The sequence below is a fragment of the Cydia fagiglandana genome, chromosome 3, assembly GCF_963556715.1.
Source record: "Cydia fagiglandana chromosome 3, ilCydFagi1.1, whole genome shotgun sequence".
Taxonomy (NCBI): Eukaryota; Metazoa; Arthropoda; class Insecta; order Lepidoptera; family Tortricidae; genus Cydia; species Cydia fagiglandana.
This window is the reverse complement of record NC_085934.1, coordinates 9,048,569-9,069,974: the sequence shown is the minus strand read 5'-3', so window position 1 is coordinate 9,069,974 and position 21,406 is coordinate 9,048,569. Positions and strand designations below refer to the sequence as shown.

Sequence of the window (21,406 nt, the reverse complement as noted above, 5' to 3'; positions counted from 1 at the left end):
ACGTTTTAGCCACCCTGTATACTTGGTACTCACTTGGTGATGGTGCCGTCGATATCGGAGATGACAATCTTGTCATCGTAGCGCCAGCGGAACACGTTGCACTTGCAGCGCGTGGTGCCCTGGTAGGCGGTGGTCACGCTGAACACCATCTCGTTCATGCCCTCGCGGAGGTTCAGCTTTTTCTAATATAAGAACATGTCACGTTTTAAAATAAATGCATAATTTAAAGTGTCATTCTATTGAACTTGCTAACTATGTAAACAAAAGTCACTATAGTAAATTCATTCTTTGACAATTACAATATGACGTTTTGTTTACATAGTTAGCAAGTTCCATAGAATGACACTTTATACATTAACTCCTTCTAATACATATAGTGCTACTTGATTTCAATTTCCTTAAAACATCTTCGTTTGTTTTGATTTTTTTCCGTTCAGAATACTCTGGTTTGTGGGTTAAATGCTTATGGAAGTCGAGTACTAGTTCCCAAAAATTATTTCTAAACTTTTTGATTAAAATTAACAACAATATCTGGCATATTACGAAGGTTAGGTTTCATTCTGGCAAAAGAACATTTCACGTTAGAACGTACAATCTAAAAATAAACATTTTTATACAACTAAAGTTAGTCCTGACGCCCAGATGTGTTGACTTCATAAAATGTACTATAAAAATACCTCACAAATCTAATAAAAACTTCGTTAATGATAGTGAATTTCTATGTTTGATTTACGTAAAGTAACAAAATATGTGCTAACGATCTGATCGGAAGAGAGCCGCAGCGTTTTCCTGAAGGTGGAGTGCCTGCGCGAAGGGCGCTGCGCCTGCTCGTGCTCCGAGTCCGACGAGCTGGGCTCCGCGTGCTCCGGGTGCTCCACTGCAAATAACAAATGTTGTCACGACTATGTTGACAATTTTACGTTGGTGACTTCGTTTTTGTTAGCATTAGAAATTAGGTAAACAATCTTGATGTGTCTTTTAATTGAAAAACACATTTTAAAAATAAGTTACGGCAAATATGTACCAATTATGTATCTAATACGATCATTTATATTCTTCTGCTTTCATAAGTAATAGTTATTGATTTTTAAAAAGCGGTTTTCAATTAAAAGACATGCCAAGATCGCTTACCTTCTTACAAGTTCTTTCTAATGCTAAAAAAAACGAACTATAGGTGCTATACATATACAGGCTGGCTAAAAAACACCTGCATTCCTGTTGCCAGGGAGGTTTTGGGATTATACTGAGCAAATTTTACTATGAAACCAACCCCGAAATCGCGGAAAATTTGACTGTTTCATACATTTTGGCTGGTCCGTTTTCTATGGGAGAGTAATTTTTTTAGAAATGTAACACTGTAAAAATCTATTAGAAATGTGCACTCAAGCGTGAGTCGTAATTTTACTTAGTTTTTGATCGGACCCCTAAGGGTTTTTTAAAGACATATATTATCACACACCTTTCACATAAAAAATACTTTGTTAAAAATTATGTAATGTACGGAACCTTTGGAACGCGAGTTCGACTCGCTCTTGGCCGGTTTTTTATTAAACTACTTATTATTATAAAATGCTGATTAGTAATACGAAAAGGATCAATAAAAAATGTACAATGCGCCAAGTCGGTTCAGTAATGCATAACGAACGTCAAGTATCAAAAACCACAATGATACTTTCTTAGATAAAAATAAACCGCAAAAATATGAAAGTGCGAAAAACATTAATAGACACGCCAACCACGAGCACCGCACGTGCCGCGATAAAAAACCGACTCGGACTTTAGACCGGAGGGTGATGACTTATAATAAGAGCCGTTTTTGTGCAAAAAAACCTACTGAGTCATCTTCATAAGCCTATTAAATTATAGACCTTAATACCTTGATCGAGAGGTTGGTTTTCCGGTAGCATGGTTTGACCCTCGTCCCTTGGATCTTGGTCTTGAGTAGGGTCTATGAGATCGGCAGGTTCATTGACCTCTTCGACGTCTGTTTCTAGTTTTTCGTCGGGTCGAACCTCCTCGGCGACTATTCCTTCAGCAGATTCCATTTTCATTTGCATGCTAATGTACTCTGTTTCGGGGTAGCTGGAACTCTTGAATTCATCCTTAGATGGCTCCGTGCTATAATGATTAGAGAGAATTTGTTTATTTGGAAAGTCAACATAAATAGATGTCTAATATTTTAGCATTACTATCACGGTTACATCGTTCAGCGCTAATAAGACCAGTTACGTCATATATATATGCAAGTATAAAATATTTTTCACAATTTCACATATCACCTGGTAAAACATACGTCATACAAGGCATCATTTAATTAGGTACGTGAAACTACGATGTGTATCGCCACAATTTTGATTCGCAGTCAAACTACACAATATTGTACAATGTACATACAATTAAATTTCTTTTCACCACACCAACCCAAAGCAAATATTAAATGTAAAATATCAAACAAAATCAAATCTAAATGAATGTTATTAGATATTTATCATCCAAAATCATTGTTTAAAAGTCAATTCTACCAGCAAACATAAGAAAACAACTCAAAATTTGCATTTGATTACTTTGCCTCACATGTGAATAAAATGCAACTTTGCTATCAGTTTTTGAAGTGCAAGGTAAGCCTTTCCGAGGTGGTATGGTGAAAATTTCTTTATTGATTTGAGTACTATATATAAGGTAATTTAGTTAACAATACAAGAAAATTCAAAGGCGTAGTGCTACAGATAGCTCCACCGCAAGCAGCCGCGCGGCCGGCGCCTCTGACCCTTCCTTCTCTATGTAGAGTCCCTATTAGTTAAGTTGTAGAGTAAAGATAACTGATCGTTTGGCTTCAGCGCCACTGTTGGAGCGCCGCCAGCTCCACGAGTAGCCGCGCGGCTTGGCGTCCGCGGCCGGCGTCTCTGACCCTTCCTTCTCTATACAGTCTCTATTCGGTAAGTAGTAGAGTAGAGATGACTAACCGTTTAGCCTCAGCGCCAGCGTTGGAGCGCCGCCAGCTCCACCACGAGTAGCCACGCGGCTTGGCGTCCGCGGCCGGCGGCTCTGACCCTTCCTTCTCTATACAGAGTCTCTATTCGGTAAGTAGTAGGGTAGAGATGACTAACCGTTTAGCCTCAGCGCCAGCGTTGGAGCGCCGCCAGCTCCACCACGAGTAGCCACGCGGCTTGGCGTCCGCGGCCGGCGGCTCTGACCCTTCCTTCTCTATGCTCTTCTCTAGCGACTCCAGCACGCGCTAAACACGAAACGTAACATTATAATCTATTCTATAAAACGCCCTGGCAGGGTCGCCATGAAGTGTGGGGCGTTCAGGGGTATAATAACAACACAAAAGTGGAGTAAAGAATGAATGCTTTATTGGAAAAATGTGTGCCTTATATACTAGTTTATCATATGTTGCGTCTCTGTTCTGAATCACTGATACGTAATAATTAGTAAAAGATTTTTCTATTTTATTCTCGTAATGAATCGAGTTACATTGTTATTGTTCATTGGAGCGTGAATGCATCCAAGGAATGCGGCAAATGATTATTATAAATTAAATGTCTATTTATGGGTAACAGCTGATCAGCTGTGATCAGCTGTGTGGCCGTACTACAGATCAGCTGTGTGGCCCCACTATATTTTGCACTTCACTGCATACAAGCTATGAGGGCTGTAGGAGAGCCCTGGTTAGCCCCTAACTAATTTCGCGCTTGGTTTACAAAGCAATGCAAAACCCCCCGTATCCCCAGCTAGAGAATTCTCGGAGCTCGAGTGTGATATGCAGTGGACAGGTCGGTTCCTCAAAATTAATTCTAATAAATCGAATAAATGACTATGTGCAAGGCCGTAATAAAATTTATATCTATACATTGACAGATGGACATGACAGCAGGTCACTCGCGCAACAATAGATATCGTTTATTTATGCAGTTAATGAGCATTTTGGTATGCCTCTTCAACCCACGCAACCTGTCACTTCATGTAAAATTTATTTTATAATGAGTGTTAAGTGCTCGACGTTTTTGTAAGACGTTCTGATACTCGGAATGTTTTAATAAGTCAAGATGGATGTGAGATTGCGAAATTAAAGGTCATTCTATGGAATTTGCTAACTACATATGTAAACATACCGCCATATTAAAACTGTCCCTGAACGATGAATTTACTAGTGACTTTTATTTACATAGTTAGCAAGTTCCATAGAATGACACTTTATGTTGACTATCATTACTTAGATACCCTTGGGGTTAATTAAATTTACGTGGTCCTATATATACATTAAGGGCAACATCAGTAAATAGCTATATACAATCCGGGTTATTGCTCTGATATCATGTAGGTACTCGATCAGAACAAGGACATGACATATTGATAACATTCACCAGTCAAAGACAGCAGCAACAATAAGGCAAGTCGCTAACATGTGCAGTTATAATTTTTATACACTTTGACAGTAGGTAGTCGACAATAAGCTTTCGTAGCATAGACCTATAATATTACTTCGTAAGGACGGGCCCTAAGAGCACTAAAAAGATACTAGTTCAGCGGTGTCACTCACGAATTCGAGCCAATCGTACAGCTTAACGCAACTAATTGCGACCAATAGCGCGCGTGATGCGAACTCATCAACCAATCGCGTTGTAGCGGTGTCACACCGCTGTACTGGCCCCATTCTTATTGTTCGTAAGGCCAGTCCTGAGATATACGTCAATGATTCCTATACTCTGTATCTTTAGGTATTTAAATAAAAGTAAACAAAATCTGGCTTCAAATTGCTTCTTAAGCCAGTTGAGGGTAGATGAAAACATTACATGATCAAATAATGTAGGTTATAGTCAAGCCGTCCATTGACAGATCCAGGTGGTTTTATTTGGTTGGTTAACCAATAAATGTTATAACTACCCGAAAATGTACAAATTGTTTGTTTACTTTAATTTAAATACCTAAATATACAGACTATAGGGTTAGACAGATGTAGGGTGACAATGACTCACGCTAGGCAGCGGTCTCCTGTAGGCCAGCAGCGACAGCAGCAGCGGGCCGGCGCTGCGCCACGACAGCCAGCGGTCGCCGAGCCGCACCACCAGCCGCCCCTGCGCCGCCAGCGTGCCGCCCTCGGCGCAGAACTCTTCGAACGGCAGCGCGCGGGACACTTGGTCCTCGCGCACGTACACGCCGACTTGGCCTCTGCGAGAAAATAATCAATTTTTAATATGAGGAATCTTGGAAATAAATGCGTAAGAGTCCTCGCAATAAACTCAATTGCCAGCAATGATGGGTGACCACTGGTAACAAGTAACAACTTGGTAGTAACTAGTGGAAATTACACACAATAATCTATTTTGGCTAAGGTCTGAGGCAAGTCAATGGGGTGAGTATATTAGACTGGCTATCTCAATATGCGTTTGTGCATTTCATTTTCGTTCGTATCAATAATGGTTATTAATACAATTATTATCCTGTAAATGTAGCTAAAAACTTGCTCCACAATAAGGCTATTCGCTCTCAAATGAATACGAAATTAAAAGCCTATTTTGCAAATATTATATTATGAATAATATTTTATTATCAATATTATCAAAGTTCGTAGTAATCATTGATTTTCACAAGAAAGGTCTATTGACAAGAAGAGCGAAATGTTATGACACTAAACTTTTGAGTATACGTAAAATTATGTAAACTTGCCACGACCTCTATATTTGGCCATCAAACATTTAAATAAAATCAAGGGCAAGCGTTACCGACTCTAGCCATATTAAACTGACCGGTGAATCTTATCATGGAAACAATTACGTAACTATAGACGATTCACATTATTTATGTTATGATTTAACACATACATTTACCTACGTTTTTGGATAGATTATGCACTTGACAATGCCTTTGTCCTTACTCAATTTCTTATCATTATCATTGACGAATCCGCAATGATTCAGAGTTCCGGTGGCGATAAAATATTATTTAGAAATTATTGTGATAAGATTTTAATATTATCGATATCCGTATTCCAAAATGATCTTTACGTCACCCTAGGCCCGTCAGTGGGATTTTCTTCCCGCTACGCTAGAAGAAAATCTCACTTCCTGGGCAAGGCAAGACGTAAATCTTTGACAAACCACGGGCGGTAATTCGTGAAACCCCAGATCGCATATTTATGGCCTGCGACCACAAACATTCATCTCCCTAGGTATATAATGTACTATTCTTGTACTTTATTAGCCTAACTTTAGTAATTAGTATAACTTTATAATGTACTTTATTAGTCTTATTATAAGGCTTTTTGTATTTACTTCTTGATCTTATGGACTGAGAAGTGGCAATGAGGCTTGAATCTGGTCCACTAAATACAGAGTCAACTTACTTGGCGAGTAGTTTCTCGTCGTCGTCCGAGTCGAGGTGCGGCGGGTCGAGCGAGGCCGGGGACTGCGGCAGGGAGGGGCCGTTGCCGGACTCATACTCCTCCTCCGTAGGCCCCGTGTTCTCGTGAGATGTGTTCGTCAGACCTGCAAGTATCAACGGTTCAATTCTACTGCTGACGTTTCTTTCCAGCTCAAGATACGAGCGAAAAAAGTAATCGTGAAACGTAAAAACCGGGCAAGTGCGAGTCGGACTCGCGCACGAAGGGTTCCGTACCATAATGAAAAAAAAACAAAAACAAAAAAAAGCAAAAAAAAAACGGTCACCCATCCAAGTACTGACCCCTCCCGACGTTGCTTAACTTTGGTCAAAAATAACGTTTGTTGTATGGGAGCCCCATTTAAATCTTTATTTTATTCTGTTTTTAGTATTTGTTGTTATAGCGGCAACAGAAATACATCATCTGTGAAAATCAACTGTCTAGCTATCACGGTTCGTGAGATACAGCCTGGGGACAGACGGACGGACGGACGGACAGCGAAGTCTTAGTAATAGGGTCCCGTTTTACCCTTTGGGTACGGAACCCTAAAAACATTTATTCACTTTTTCAAAAAGCATAAGTAATCTAAAACTAAATGAGCTTTAAAACATTATTTTCTTAAAAAATCTACAATATAAGGTCCTATGTTAAAAATAGCATTCTTAAGATTTTCAGACGCTGAACGTTATACGTTTATTTTTACTGACTATAACATTTTTAAGCAGTGACGTTTATTTTTACTAACACTTCGATACTCCGATAAAACGCTTGAAATGAGGAAGTCTGCGGGAGACACATGCAGGTCATTCGGCTAATGAGATAATACCATAAATACGAAACAAGATAAATTCAACCAATAATGGTATCTTGTTGCACAGTCAACTGTAAAAATATGAGCGCGCAAATCATCTCAAAAATATGTCCCATAGCTCTTATGTCAGCTAATTAAGAACTATAGGACATATTTTTGAATAAGTTGGCTACACCCATATTTTTACAGTTGACTGTACCTATTGGTTAGTGTATGAATAACGGTAACGAGGTTTTGTTTGTAACTCACCGCTCCGATGGCGCCCAACGTGGTGCTTAGGGAAGTAAAGGTCCGGGTCGACCTGGCCCCGGTCCAGGTCGTCCAGGTACACGCCCTCCGCGGCCTCGGTGGCCTCGCGCGTCGACATGAAGCGGAACATACCGCTGAACACCCCCGAACGGCCCGCACGCTCTTAAAATTCAAAAATATATATTTAGAATATTTATGGTAGGGCTGGCCCATTCCTCGGCCAAAGAATCTGAGTTGCCATTCAGCGGGGGAATGTAGCCAGCATTATGGGCACCCTTCCGCAGGGATCGGATCTGAGGGACTATTTGTGTTAGTTGTAATTTAGTTTATATTTGATTGTAATTTATTTAATAAGGTGAACTTTAGATGTAAAATGTATTTGTTTTTGTATTTTGTGGTTTTATATTTTAAATAAATATTACTTCCATTTATGGTTAAATTCCAATTGAACATGATTTTAAAACATGGGAATAGATAATAACATGAATATAATAGCCTAAATACCTTCGTCTGAGCTGAGGGGTTCAGCGGGCGAGCCCGGAGTACCCGGTGTACCAGGCGAGGCCGGAGACCCGGGGGTAGCAGAGGACCCCAGCTCTGTGGGTGAACTGGCGCACTCGGTGCGGACTGGAGGCTCAGGCAGCTCGCCCCAGCGCCATGACTGGGATGATTTGTCGCCCTTCGCGGTTCGAGCCAGCTCGACTTCCGTATCGGATTGTACGGGCGTGCCACCGCGGGAACCCCTAAAGAAAATCATACACGTGAATGAGTACATTGAAACGTCTTAATCACCTTTTGAGCGCCAAGAGCTACCGCAAAACACAAATGATGCGCCCTGACGCCATAAAAAACACAATTTTTTGGAATTCTATGATGGATAGTTTTTTTTATACATTGTTGTACACAGTCAGCGGCAAAAGTGAAGGTGATCAAAATGATCTTGGCACGACTTTATTGTTTCAGTAACATGTCTACAAAGTTTTTAAAGAACTTACTAGTTTATATTAGGTTCTTTCTTCTGTAGCTAATTTATTTTGCTATGTGTTACATTCAATTCAAATTTATCTTAAAGAGAAATAAGAACTAAAAACTGGAAAAAATAATGGTTTATATATTGGTAATTAAATCTATAGACGTGCTGAAGGGTTTAATCGATTTTGATGAATTGACTGACAATTGACTGCGTGGCGTCTAGGGAAAAACATTACATCAACGTGATTTGCCGTCATTGGCGCTCAAACGGTTGACGAGAGAGCTCCGTTAATGACGCGACTTTAGTAAGACTACTATTGTTACTGTTACGCGTACTTTTAGAAAGCGCGACGATATGAATTACGCGTTATCTTCGCTTCCAATAACATATTTATTCTGTACGTAATTTCAAATGTGTCGTAAATTACTGTTAGACCAAAATATATTTGATAAGCAAGCGATTAGATAACCAAATTAATCTGTGAGAAGGTCGTCCAGAAACTATAATACAATAAATGGAAATATGTAAGGGACTGAAGGATACATGAGGAAATGATGTGGGATGGGGGGATACAAGTGACATTAGACTGGCATTATCCTAAAATGTCGTTATACGATATCATTATTTGCTGTACTAAAAGCATGATATGCGTCTAGTGATAACTAAAGCTAAGCGCCGACCGCATGTTTTATCGAAATAGGGCATTAGTGTCTCACTACATTTATTCACGCATTAAGCCGATCAGAAAGAGCTGTTAAATCAATATCATAAGAGCGGTAAAAACTACATATTGTTTCGTTTCGTCGCTGATAACACGATTGTAATTTTTATAACTGAACTAACACTAATTGTTAACTATATTAACTATAACGAGTTTCTGATCGCACTACGCATATTACGGCGCCTGAACGGCCTGAATCGCGGATATAAATCAGCGAACGCCACCGACATCTAAACGCTTTAAACGAATTGGCAGCTCAAACGTGATCGGCCCAAGCCTTCCATGTTAACAAATGTAGTAAGACAGACGAACACGGGTAAGTAGAGTAGTGCAAGCAAGATGCGGTGGTAGTAATATTGTTAATGTTTACGCGTTTCTGGAGGCGGCGTGCACCTCGAACGCGGTGTCGGAGAGCGCCATCGGGATGCGGTTGTCCCCGGTGAGCTTCAGGTTCGACATCTCTTCACTGCAACCAGGCGCGCGTGAAGACAAACAGAATTCAACACGTGGTAGGGTCACCCTATCCAGTATTCTCTTGACGGGAATTACTATTTGTTAAAAATGCTAACTAACAAGAAGTTTCTACGTTTCAGTATTTCCCGGTTACATCCTCAGTTAACTCTTGGAACCCGCTGGCCCGCATCGAATATAATAATTATGTCGACTAAGGTCTCGCGCTTCCTAGTTGGAACAATTTATTCACCCACTTACTAGCTCTAGGCTTCTATTTATTACAAAGGTATGCAGGACATAAATAAAATTATTCGTTTAATATCAGACCTCGTATTTTAGAGGTTTAAAGAACATGATATTCATGCGAATGCTACGTAAGACAAACACACACTAAATAATGATAAGTAAACTCACCTAAGTGTCGCGGCAGAAATTTCGTTGTCGCTGAAGAAGTTGATATCTGTAGCATTAGGAATGGCTGTAGGCAGTGAGGGGCGCTGCTCGGAGCCGGCGCGGTCCGACTGGCTGGAGATGGAGCTCGTCGACGATTTCCGTTGGTGCTTCTTCTTTGAGCTAACTTTCCTAGTTTTCTTCTTCTTCTTTCCATTGCCGTTGACCTTGGTATCATCGAGGATCGGGGCGGCCTCGATCGGACGGAAGTCGTTGTGCGCGCTGATCATTTGCACAGTCTGTTTGGCCTCGCTCCCGGCCTCCAGCTGCGTCGCCGAAAACGTTTTAGGCGTCCGCGAATCGCCCCAGTTCGTCGGCGTCTCGTCGAGGCCATCCAATCCGTCCATCTCGAACAACGCATCGTTATCGTGATCGCTAGTTGGTTTGGCATCTTTTTTCGCCTGCCTTAGTTTATTCAAGTCTGGTTTCTGTATCGATTGGCCGTCGGCGGTGTACCTGCAAGCGCATATGGAAATTTCAAGCGGGATTCACTTAATTAGATACCGAATATGGGCGTTATTTCAATTCTAACGGCTTGGTACATTTTTCATTAACATAAACGCAATTCGCTTTCGAACTGCACGCGAATGATAGAATAATTAATCGGTACAAATCCCCTCACTTTCTATGTGTTACACGAAAAGTTTTGTTTGTAAACCGCGATGCATATGAATGAACGTTACGTCAATGGTGTGCGTGAATAGTTTACCTGCGCTTGGTGTAATCGGAGGCCTGTCCATGGTCGGGCTCGACGGCGGAGAGCGAGTTGCGGCGCCGGGGCTCGTACAGCTGTTCGAAGCGCGCGGCCGGGATGGGCGAGGTGGCGAGGTGCGCGGACCAGCCGGCCTCGTCCTCGCCTACTTCCTCGACAAAGAAAGCTTCCCCAGACTCGCCCAATTTCATATGTATGGGCAACGATTCGCCATTCAGTTCCAAGTCCACCTGAATAAACATACGTCATTTAGCGGTAAAGTAGGTACCCTATTTCATTCTCGAGCAATCAGAAGATAAGAGACAGCACGGGTCGGTCAAGATCAAAGAGCATAGGTTATCTTTAGATGCGCAGACAGACACGTACACTATCTCTATTACGTGTGTATACAGTACCTACGTCAAATCTTTCTCTTGATATTATACCTACTTATTAATGCTTCAATAGCACGCATTGTAAACTTTGATTCTTCCCACGAAATAACAGGTGCCCGGATCTAGAATGATATTTGTGCCAATATTTTTCACATTCTTGGTGAAATAATATCTCAGGGTTGGCGCTATTCCAACCTTCAGAGTGATTCAGCTTCAGAAGATTACCCATTTCGTTTTGGCAACTATTACCCTATACCATCTTGAGATCTTCCTGCCGAGCTCGCTTTAATGATGGGCACGTTATATTTAGCCGTTTTTTATAATGAGTAATGACCGTCTAGTCACACATAGGTAGGTTTTAATATGTACTCTATATTTAACACCTGATTAATTCGGTAGCCGCAAGCGCGTTGTAAACTTGTGGTGTGCGCGAAATTCTCATTACCTATAAGAAAGTTCTAGTCGTTCTAGTTCTAGCATTTATTACACATTCCGTGTGAATGTGCGAACAGCGACCTCCCGCGCTAAAATGACGGATAAAATTGCTCGTGAGTCGCATGTGGCGTTGTTCTGAGAATAAAAAAGTATAAATACAATTGCAAACTGCACGTTGCAAAAACTTAAATGATGTTCAGACGGAAAAGACTTACAGAGTCCGACTTCCCGTTCACGCATAATAATAATAACTTCACTCAAGACTATATCTTATAATAATAAAAGAATACTATCGTACAATTCTGAACGTCTCGGTTCGAAAGTAGGTATGTTTTATTTGAATAAGATACGGTTATTTGGCGCCATTTGGATTGGAAACAAGAGAATTAAAAATGCAAGCCTCACTTAGTTATTATTGTATCAATTGGGACATTAGTTTCATTCAGACGGGTTAAAACATTTTTCTAAAGTATGTACTGCTACATTATATGTATCCAAATAGCCGTAGAAAGTGTAAAGGAAACACAAACAATTCCCCTTACAGCCAGTAAAACCGTAATGTGAACTTATTAATGTCACATTCCCTGGGGAGTCCCTTTTGCACAGTTGCGTAGGTTGGGTTGATAAATGTTAACAATAATGACACAACCGTTACTAAAAGGTTAAGAAGACACGTTATCCGTTATTGTTATATCCTATTGTTTTTTACGGAAATTCATTAGGTACATCTAAAATGTATGCAACCTTGAATGCTGAGGATATTACGTTTCGCATAAAAAGTAAATTTATGGACGATACTAAAACGCAGCGGTACAGAAATGAAATGGAGTGGAGTGACCTACTACTTACTACTCGGCGAGCTAAGTGATGACCGCGGAGCTGATTCAGATCAATCAATCATTTAATACATTCGGGGCGGCAAACAGGCGAATTGGTGTATAGCACGAATCTAGAACTAAATCGGTTTAGCATTCAGACAACCTAATGCTGTGTCTCGATCTCGACGCAGAGACTTGCCCGACGAGCAAATTGGGCGTGACTATCGACAAAATGCAAAATGCCTACTAACGAACTACCTAACTATAAATTCAGGCAATCGTACATAGTAGGTAATTTCGTACGAGTATAGTCAGTATTTGTTCATAGACATTATACCAGCCAATCTAGTCACTACAGTATATAATTAGACTTCCCATAATAGGTTTAGTAAGTACCATATACATATAATATAAAAATATTCCTATAATAACAATAATTATACTATAATGATAGTGGTATCAATACAACAGTGACAATAGTAAATATCTATGGTGCCGCTGCCGCGTCATAATATCTTGGTATCGCCACAGATATTATACAATGAATCCGTGGAATCCGCTTATCCTGTGCCAACTTCGCGCCGTAAACTTTGGACTTGAATCGTGTGTACCTGCTACTGTTTATTTATCCGGTTCGAAGGACCATGTGACTATTTCACATCCAGAGATATTATCATTTGGCGAGTGAAATATGTACTTACATGTTTTGAAAGACGGCGTTGCGTGATCATTAGGTTTTTATCAAGTACTTTATATTGGTTAGATGTGTACGACGTCGACGTCCGTAAGCGTAAAATAAGATTGGTTTAAAAGAGTGCATCCTGGTCTCTCCGCCATCAAAATACAATACATAATAGGCAATACAGTAGAAGCAAAGTGGTACACTTTATAGCGGCATGATAGGCTGTATTCTATACAGGGCGTCCCACGGCGATGCCACATGGAGGGAAAGTACCTTAAATATCATAGATAGCATATTTTGCTGAAAGAAGACTTCATTTTATTTTTAAAACTTAGTTAAATTGCATTCATACTTTTTTAATTTTTTTTGAAAAAAAAATGTATGGAAAAAAATTATCGCGTCATTGGAGGAAAAGTACCTCAATTATTGTAAATGAACATATTACTGAAAGAAGACATTATTTCGATTTAAAAAAACAAGTTGAATTGCATTTTAAATAATTTCATGGTTAAACCGGGAATCGAACCCGCTACACGAGAAAAAGAAATACCTTGTAGCTTTGTCATACCGATGGAAAGGCTTCAATGTGAGAATTATTTTTTTGGTACAAGGTATTTTTTTTACTCGTGTAGCGGGTTCGATTCCCGGTTTAAACATGAAATTATTTAAAATGCAATTCAACTTGTTTTTTTAAATCGAAATAATGTCTTCTTTCAGTAAGATGTTCATTTACAATAATTAAGGTACTTTTCCTCCAATGACGCGATAATTTTTTTCCATACATTTTTTTTCAAAAAAAATTAAAAAAGTATGAATGCAACTTTACTAAGTTTTAAAAATAAAATGAAGTCTTCTTTCAGCAAAATATGCTATCTATGATATTTAAGGTACTTTCCCTCCATGTGGCATCGCCGTGGGACGCCCTGTATATAGCTATAGTTACCAACGTCATAGTTTTCTATCATTATATCGTTAGTAAAGTAAGAACGTTTCCCTATTTAGTCATGTTGCTGATTGGCCGGCGACATACCGGACTAACAAACGTGATTTATACTGACACACGCGTTCTTTGACGTCATATGTCGGATCACTCTTTATAATAATAAAATAAATTTGTTATCAGTTTAATTACTCTTCCGATTATACGTATATCGTCCGATGATGATAATTGATAACATACTCGTATGTGACGTATGTCTAATGTGGGGTAAATTATACAATAACCTTAAAAACCTAACCCTTACCCGTAACCTTTATTATAGTTATTATGTTATATATCTTATCCAACGCCAGCCCTTCGTGGCATAAAATGGTAGAATAAGAAACCTACGTGGAATTTCTCATGTTGTAATACGAGTGGGTGGGATGATGGCCCTTTAGTGGGTTATAGTTCAAAGATAAACCCACACAATTGGTATTTTTAAAGTTAATACTAACCATCTAATGGGCACATGCTCAAATTGAAATATACAAGCTGTTTACACAGCTCGGCCCACTCTAACATTTTTATTTGCTATTTCAGTAACCAACATACCTCTATTAGCTAAGTGGAATATGTAAAGTCAAATAGAGGTTTAAGAATAGGCTAGTTTTTTATAGGTTGAATTTTTGTTTAAATACACCCACTTTGGAATAAAATTAATAATACGTGAAAGCAAGTATAAAAGTAACTTAGATAATTATATTCCTTATTTTATATCAAGGTGGCTACGGTTAAGTCTAATAATCGCATCTAGTGGCATCAACGCAAAATACATATTTTGATGTCTGTTTCCTCGCCTTACAAATCTTATATAGAAGCAAATCATTCTGGCTTTGATGCGAAGGGGCCGGCTCATTGATAAGGAAACTTGTCGATTATTGAGGATATTTTGATAGTAGAGTCACCTGCAATAATATGTTACACAACTATTAAGGCCACAAAAACATCTGACACGATCTTCTTTGTAAGGCCATGAGAGCATGTCACTTATTTTTGCGGTCTTCGTCGAGTAACATAGTATTGCAGGTGATTGTACGATAGTCGACACAGTGACCATTAAATGGATACAAATTTTGTAGACACACCTTATTACACCAGTGGTCAGTCAAGTGTTCCTGTTAGTCCTTACCACTTTGAACCTGGAGCGCAGCACCCCCAGCTTGCCGAAGCGCACGTGGAAGGGCGAACACGTGAAGCTGCCGTCAGGCTGCTCCACCACCACCACGTCTATAGCACCGGTCAGCGTCGCCCCGTTAATCTCGTTGTAAAACTCCCGAAAGTTCGCTATGAACTTCCCGATATAGTTCATAGAATACATCTTGGCAATTTGTTTCTAACACTCTTATATTAGAGAATCTCGTGCTATCTATATACACTAACACTTATGTCCAACAATCAGTCCAATAACCCGCCGTTTCGCACGGCTTACCCCATTGTGTCACTTGAGGTCTTCGAACTACTGTTTCGGTTCCTGAAACAAAAGACGAACACATGAATCGAAGACTACTTGTATTGTAAGCAGAAAAAATAAACTATAACATACACAAGTATAAAACTACAGAGAAATTTAGACATAAGCAGACACATTAGTCTTTGACTCTTTGTTTGTGGTTTTATCAATAGTTTTGTTTAAAAAACACATAGAACAAAGGAGAGATAATGGCAGAGTTAAACAAACAAATGACACACTTTATATTAAACGTGATAAGAGGAGTCGTTAAAGTGTATATAATTAAGTCACATAATCGATTAGCATTCAGCAATTATTTTATATTACACCACAGATAAGAGTTTGTATAGTAAGCATCAATATTTTGAGAAGTTACAAAGAACTAATTAAAAGTTATAATTATTGGCAGCAGTGCGTTACTACACTCCAATTCTAAAATTATAAACATGGCTCATGGCTTCTGAAACGTTCTGTTGCAAAGTAAATATCAATTGAAATAGTGGGTCGATGCACTGCCAGGCACCGCAGGATGTTACTCAATGTTGCACACTCCAGATAGCTACCTATATTAAAATGGTTTGTGTGAAACATCAGTGGTTTGGTCATGGCACTAACCACACTAGTATGCGTACGTCATGGTAAAATTCCAATGTAGCTGTTTCTCGAAATTGTAGAAATGTTTGAATGAAGCTTGATTTATTTATAACTTTCGGCACTCTCTATCTTCCGGCCAGAAGCGAGTACCGGTGACATTGGAGCGATCGTGGAAAACATGCGGCGTCAACGTGCGTGGCCACTCGGGGACTCTGCCCCCGACACAGTACAGCCACTTACTCGTAATCCGCTTAGTAAAAACGGTTACACGCCACTAATCTCCTCATATGACTCATGCATGAACATATAGGTACAATATATGATTGTATGCTTAGTAAAATCTGTGTTTAGACACACACTACTAAATTAGATAGATAGCTACTGTGTGACATAATCTTTCGGGATGTTATCCACCTTACGACATACAGGTTTGAGCAATAAACAAGCGGTACGTTTAACTGCTTTTGTGAAGCACACTTCATCCAATCAATACTAGTGTATCGTACGATACTATTTCGTAAGACAATTCGGTAATACTAAATTGAGACACTATGTTACAACAACTTCGAAAAGTTATATTCAGGTTCTGATCATAGGTATGTATTAACGAAATTACACAAAAAAGGTACATAATATGAGTATATGGGGAAAGTGTGGACCTTCGAAATTTTAGATTACCATAATACCTACCTATAGGGAAAAGTGGCAGATGTCCAGCTTCCACGGACGGATGTGTCAAGCTTGAAGCATCTGCCAGAATCGTACCTACCTAATATTAGCACCAAGGGCACCAACACCAAGTTCAATGTATACGTGCAAAACCGAGCGAATTTAGTGATAATAATTGTAGACAAACATAGATCAAATCAGAGGTTGACATCTCTGCCAAAAGTATTTACATCTAACGCGAGTTGTTTCAACAATATGAACGTCAACCGAAATATAAATGCTATGAAAAGTTCAAACATTTTATGATAAGTGTTGACCTATATTCATTGTTCTGTGGTCAATTGTAACAGGAAATTAAGTCTGCTTACTATCTATTTACCGAATGACATAAAAACAGACGTAGGTAGATAGGTGTTTTTGTTTACTAACGCGGTCTCTCTTTGTGAGTTAGTTGGCAGACGTTATCACAACAGCCGGCTTGAGACAAACACAAAACAGAACTACGGAGCCTCGTTCAGTGAAGCTAATTGAATATTCATTCAATCTGCCTACATGAATTGGGTGAAAAAACCTAATACAAGAATGTCATTTCATATATATTATCTAAGTTGAATTATTGAATTCATATTCGCAATATTCAATTATTACAATATTGAATTCCCACCAAGAATATAAGAAGTTTTGTCTTTATTATAAATTTAAATAAAATGTTCAAATAGGTAATTGGCGTAAAATTATTTCGCCTCGTAGTTGGCCAAGAAGAGATAATAGTGATAGTCCATGTAATGCCATACATTTCAGAGTAACTTTTAAATCTTTTTCCAGCTTGGTTAAATCGGAACCAAGTTAATTTTAAACAAATTTTGGATATTATTTAAAAGTAACCTAGTTGTTTGTGGATAAGTATACCTAGCTGATCATTGTGTATCATAATTACCAATCGATCATGTGCGGGGGTTGAAGAACTGTATATTCCCTAGTTACATTTGCATTCATAGAAATGTATTTTGCACCTTTGTTTGATTATTGATAGAGTCCTCGTATGACTGCTAAACATACTCGATTACTCGTATTGTTACTTAGTTTTAACACAGGTCGGGAGCAGTTCGACCGTGTAAACAAGATCTGTGGTTTCAAGTTCATATACTTCATATGGCATTACACTGCGTTCCCGAGATACGATACGATACGTGATTCTGAAACCTTATATTGGCACGTTTGTCTTAACCGCAAAGATCGATCTTCACGTGAAGATAACATATGCAGGCTACACGTGAGCCTATCAAGTGACCTTTGAGAACTACGACCCTCCCCGCAGTGCCCTTTTACATTCAGAGTGGTTTTGTTATGTCTGACTATCTGAGGGGTGAATCTGTAAGGTCATACTTAACAACTTTTACTATGGGGTCAACCCCGAAAACAAAAAAAACTGCTCCCATTCATTTTGACGAAACATGTGCCAATTCTATGGAACAGCGGATTATTTTTTCACGATTTCAAGGTTCATCCCTCATAGCATGATCAGACATAATAAAATCATCCTGTATAGAGTAGTATATCGTACACGTTATACACAAACATACACGCTACACAGGTACAGTTAAGATTAGGGACGAGCAAGTACTTATTATTATTTATTGTGTTTGAGTCCGAATATGAACGTTGGACCCAATGGAAATCCCTAAATGCTCCGATCCGAGATAGGTTACTGTATTCAGTGCCCTCTACTGTGCCCTAGCTATTGACAGCAACTAAGCCATAGGTCATGCAGGTGAGGAAAACACATAAATACATGTTGGCGTTATTACAATTGCTTCGGTTTTTCCACATATTTAACATATATTCCGCAATAATTAAGTGACGTTTTTCAATGAAATATATTCCATTTCCATAGATGATTGCAATTAGAATGTGACACAATAAAGCCAGTCGGAAACAACACCTGCTATCACTACACCTTATAAAACAAAGTCCCCCGCCGCCGCGTCTGTCTGTGTGTTTGTTCGCGATAAACTCAAAAACTACTCAACGGATTTTCATGCGATTTTCACCTATCAATAGAGTGATTCTTGAGGAAAGTTTAGATTACTTCAGATGTATAATTTGTTAACCCTTGCGAAGCCGGGGCGGGTCGCTAGTGTTATATGAGAAGGTGCACCATTACAACTTCGCTATAAATACATATAACTTCATATTAATACACTTAGATATTTACTTAACCGTAGTCATGACATGAGTTTATTACATAAATTATTTATGGACATCGCGTGACTTATTGTTAAAGATGTTTGTTAGCATAGAACGTCACAAAACACGAAAAACAAACGAAATGATATAATGATGGCTTCATGAAATGTTTCTAATGGTACTCTAACGCAAACAAACGTCTATTAATATTGAGTTTCTGCCAGCTGTGCAATGCACGCCAGCCATTAAATTGCAGGATACACTTTAAGATATCAACATCTCAGACAAAGGACAATGAAATTGTAAGCAATACGTGGTGGTGAATCATGCAGTTCAAAGGTTTACGGTAAAAAGACTGGCGATAACGCTTGCAAATTTCCTGCGTGGAAATCGAACTTGATTGCAAAGTGTAATTCCTCTTTTAATGCCATGTTACTTCCTTGAACAAATACCTTCTTTTCTTTTCAGACGATCAACTTGTATTTTCTTTTAAGTTGATTTATTTTATACGTACGTAGTATGTACACTGAATTATACAAGCCTGATCTGCTCTTTCCAGAAGTTAAGGACACTAATGTAAAATCTGGTTGTTCATTTGTATGCTTATTTGTTTAGTTTAGGTAACAATATTTGTATGTAACATCACGAAACATAAATCAACATGGAGTCAACTTATAAACACATTCAATGTCTGATTGTCAATATATATGCATCCATGAGTTAATTTTCTTTCGACATAAACAATAGCTCAATCATCAATAGGTACTTAATCACAACCGATTAAAACTACAACTGAATGAAAACGTGTTTTTCCACGTACCTTAGAAAAATAACTTCGTGTCGTCAACAATGTCACAGTAAACTTCCTAAGGCACAAACAGTATTGTCTTTAACCCGACGTGTTTTGTCGTTGTTAAGTTCGCGCACTGCACCGGTAAGGTACTAAGTCAAGACTGCGACGCGTGGTGATCGCGTCGAATCTACCAACACACTGATGTACGTTAATCGCGAGTTGCGAACCGCCTGAACCACCGGCCGCGAAAAAAATCAACTGACGACCGAACAACGAGGTGCTTCACAATACATGTTCCCGCGATCATTAGCTCGTCACTAGTATAAGTTGAACGTCAGTTGCGATAAATATGTGTAATAGGATATCACACGTGGACTGGTTCACCAAAGGCTAATGTGTGTTGTGAATAGCAGCCCGTGTGACGTCGACCGACGGATGTAGATAGCACGTTCACGTACACACAATGCTAGCAGATAGGTTATTAATGTATCAACCGACCAAGACGACTGGTTCAAGAGTATCCGTTCAAACAAATAACAGGCATGGTTATTGGTTACCCTACGCCTGTTTAGTACTTAACAATTGATAATGTGTGTAGGGTGGTACCTAATAACAAATAATGTCCCAAAAACAGGATGATGACCGACCTGACTGATTCGATGACGGACCCTAAACCAAAACAGGAGGAGTATCCGACCAGGATTTGAGGCCCGAACCCCATATTCAGTTCTGGTGAGATACCCCAGAAAGGAATAAAAATCAGGTGACTTGACTTTGACTAAAATGTATTTACATATACATACACCCTACCTTACCTACTTGTTTAACGTGTTGCTGAATATCATCCATCATGGGATCGTGCTACAAATAGCGTAGTTGTATAGCCTGGGGGATCTAAAAGTCATAACTCATCCTAATAAAGTCATCTAATAGTGAGTAGTGACTTGGCATTATAGCTGTAAACTCAAAGTACTTGTGTCTGTTAGAATAAATAATAAAGAATAAGGTTATTTATCCATTATAATATAATCACCTGGGCGATCCCTCCAGATGTTATTAGTGTATGTAGAATATATGTACGAGTAGGTAAATGTGTACGTTCTTTATCGGTTACTATGGTATGTAAGCACTATTTTTTTGTCCTACCCTTTCTTTGAGGCGACCTAACTGTGAATATAATAGTTTGCAAATTTTATACACAGTATAATTATATAATCACTCCACCAACCGATGAGATGGGCATATCTACCAACCGAGGAGATGTGAAACGAGTTCATGATAATGATGAAAATAGATGAGGGATAAAAATGAAAGCTACATATAATAAGTAGGCAGGAAACATGTGCGCGGAGAAAGTTGTGCGAAATTATGTTGTTGCGCATAATGATGATGGCAGTAAGGGCATTTATACTACATTGTGACCAAAATATTGTGAATATAGTACCCTGAATTTAAATAATAGAGTAATAATAATAACCGTAGGTAGGTACATCCACCTCACCACCGCCTGTTGTCTACTATAATATATTATGTAAGTATGTGTAGTTAGTTTAAGTTATGTGCTTAATTTGTATGTCATGTTCATGTTTTTTTTCATATTGGTGAGCAATACCTAAAGAATATTAAGTATTTGTATCGTTAAGGCATCAGTTTATATTTTATTACTTATCG

At 39.0% G+C, this 21,406-nt stretch overlaps 1 protein-coding gene across 1 annotated transcript in view; it reads right to left on the bottom strand.

The window, feature by feature from the left end:
- The window catches only part of LOC134679969 (phosphatidate phosphatase LPIN3), a 31,811-nt gene extending 11,854 nt beyond the window's left edge, over positions 1-19,957 (bottom strand). The window contains 13 exon segments of the mRNA XM_063538923.1: positions 34-182; positions 759-877; positions 1,877-2,118; positions 2,964-3,235; positions 4,980-5,172; positions 6,347-6,488; positions 7,443-7,604; positions 7,947-8,185; positions 9,507-9,602; positions 10,004-10,495; positions 10,749-10,981; positions 15,172-15,513; positions 19,763-19,957. Coding sequence (XP_063394993.1) covers positions 34-182; positions 759-877; positions 1,877-2,118; positions 2,964-3,235; positions 4,980-5,172; positions 6,347-6,488; positions 7,443-7,604; positions 7,947-8,185; positions 9,507-9,602; positions 10,004-10,495; positions 10,749-10,981; positions 15,172-15,360 — 2,528 coding nt within the window. The 5' untranslated portion in view covers positions 15,361-15,513; positions 19,763-19,957.
- Positions 19,958-21,406: the final 1,449 nt, after the last annotated feature.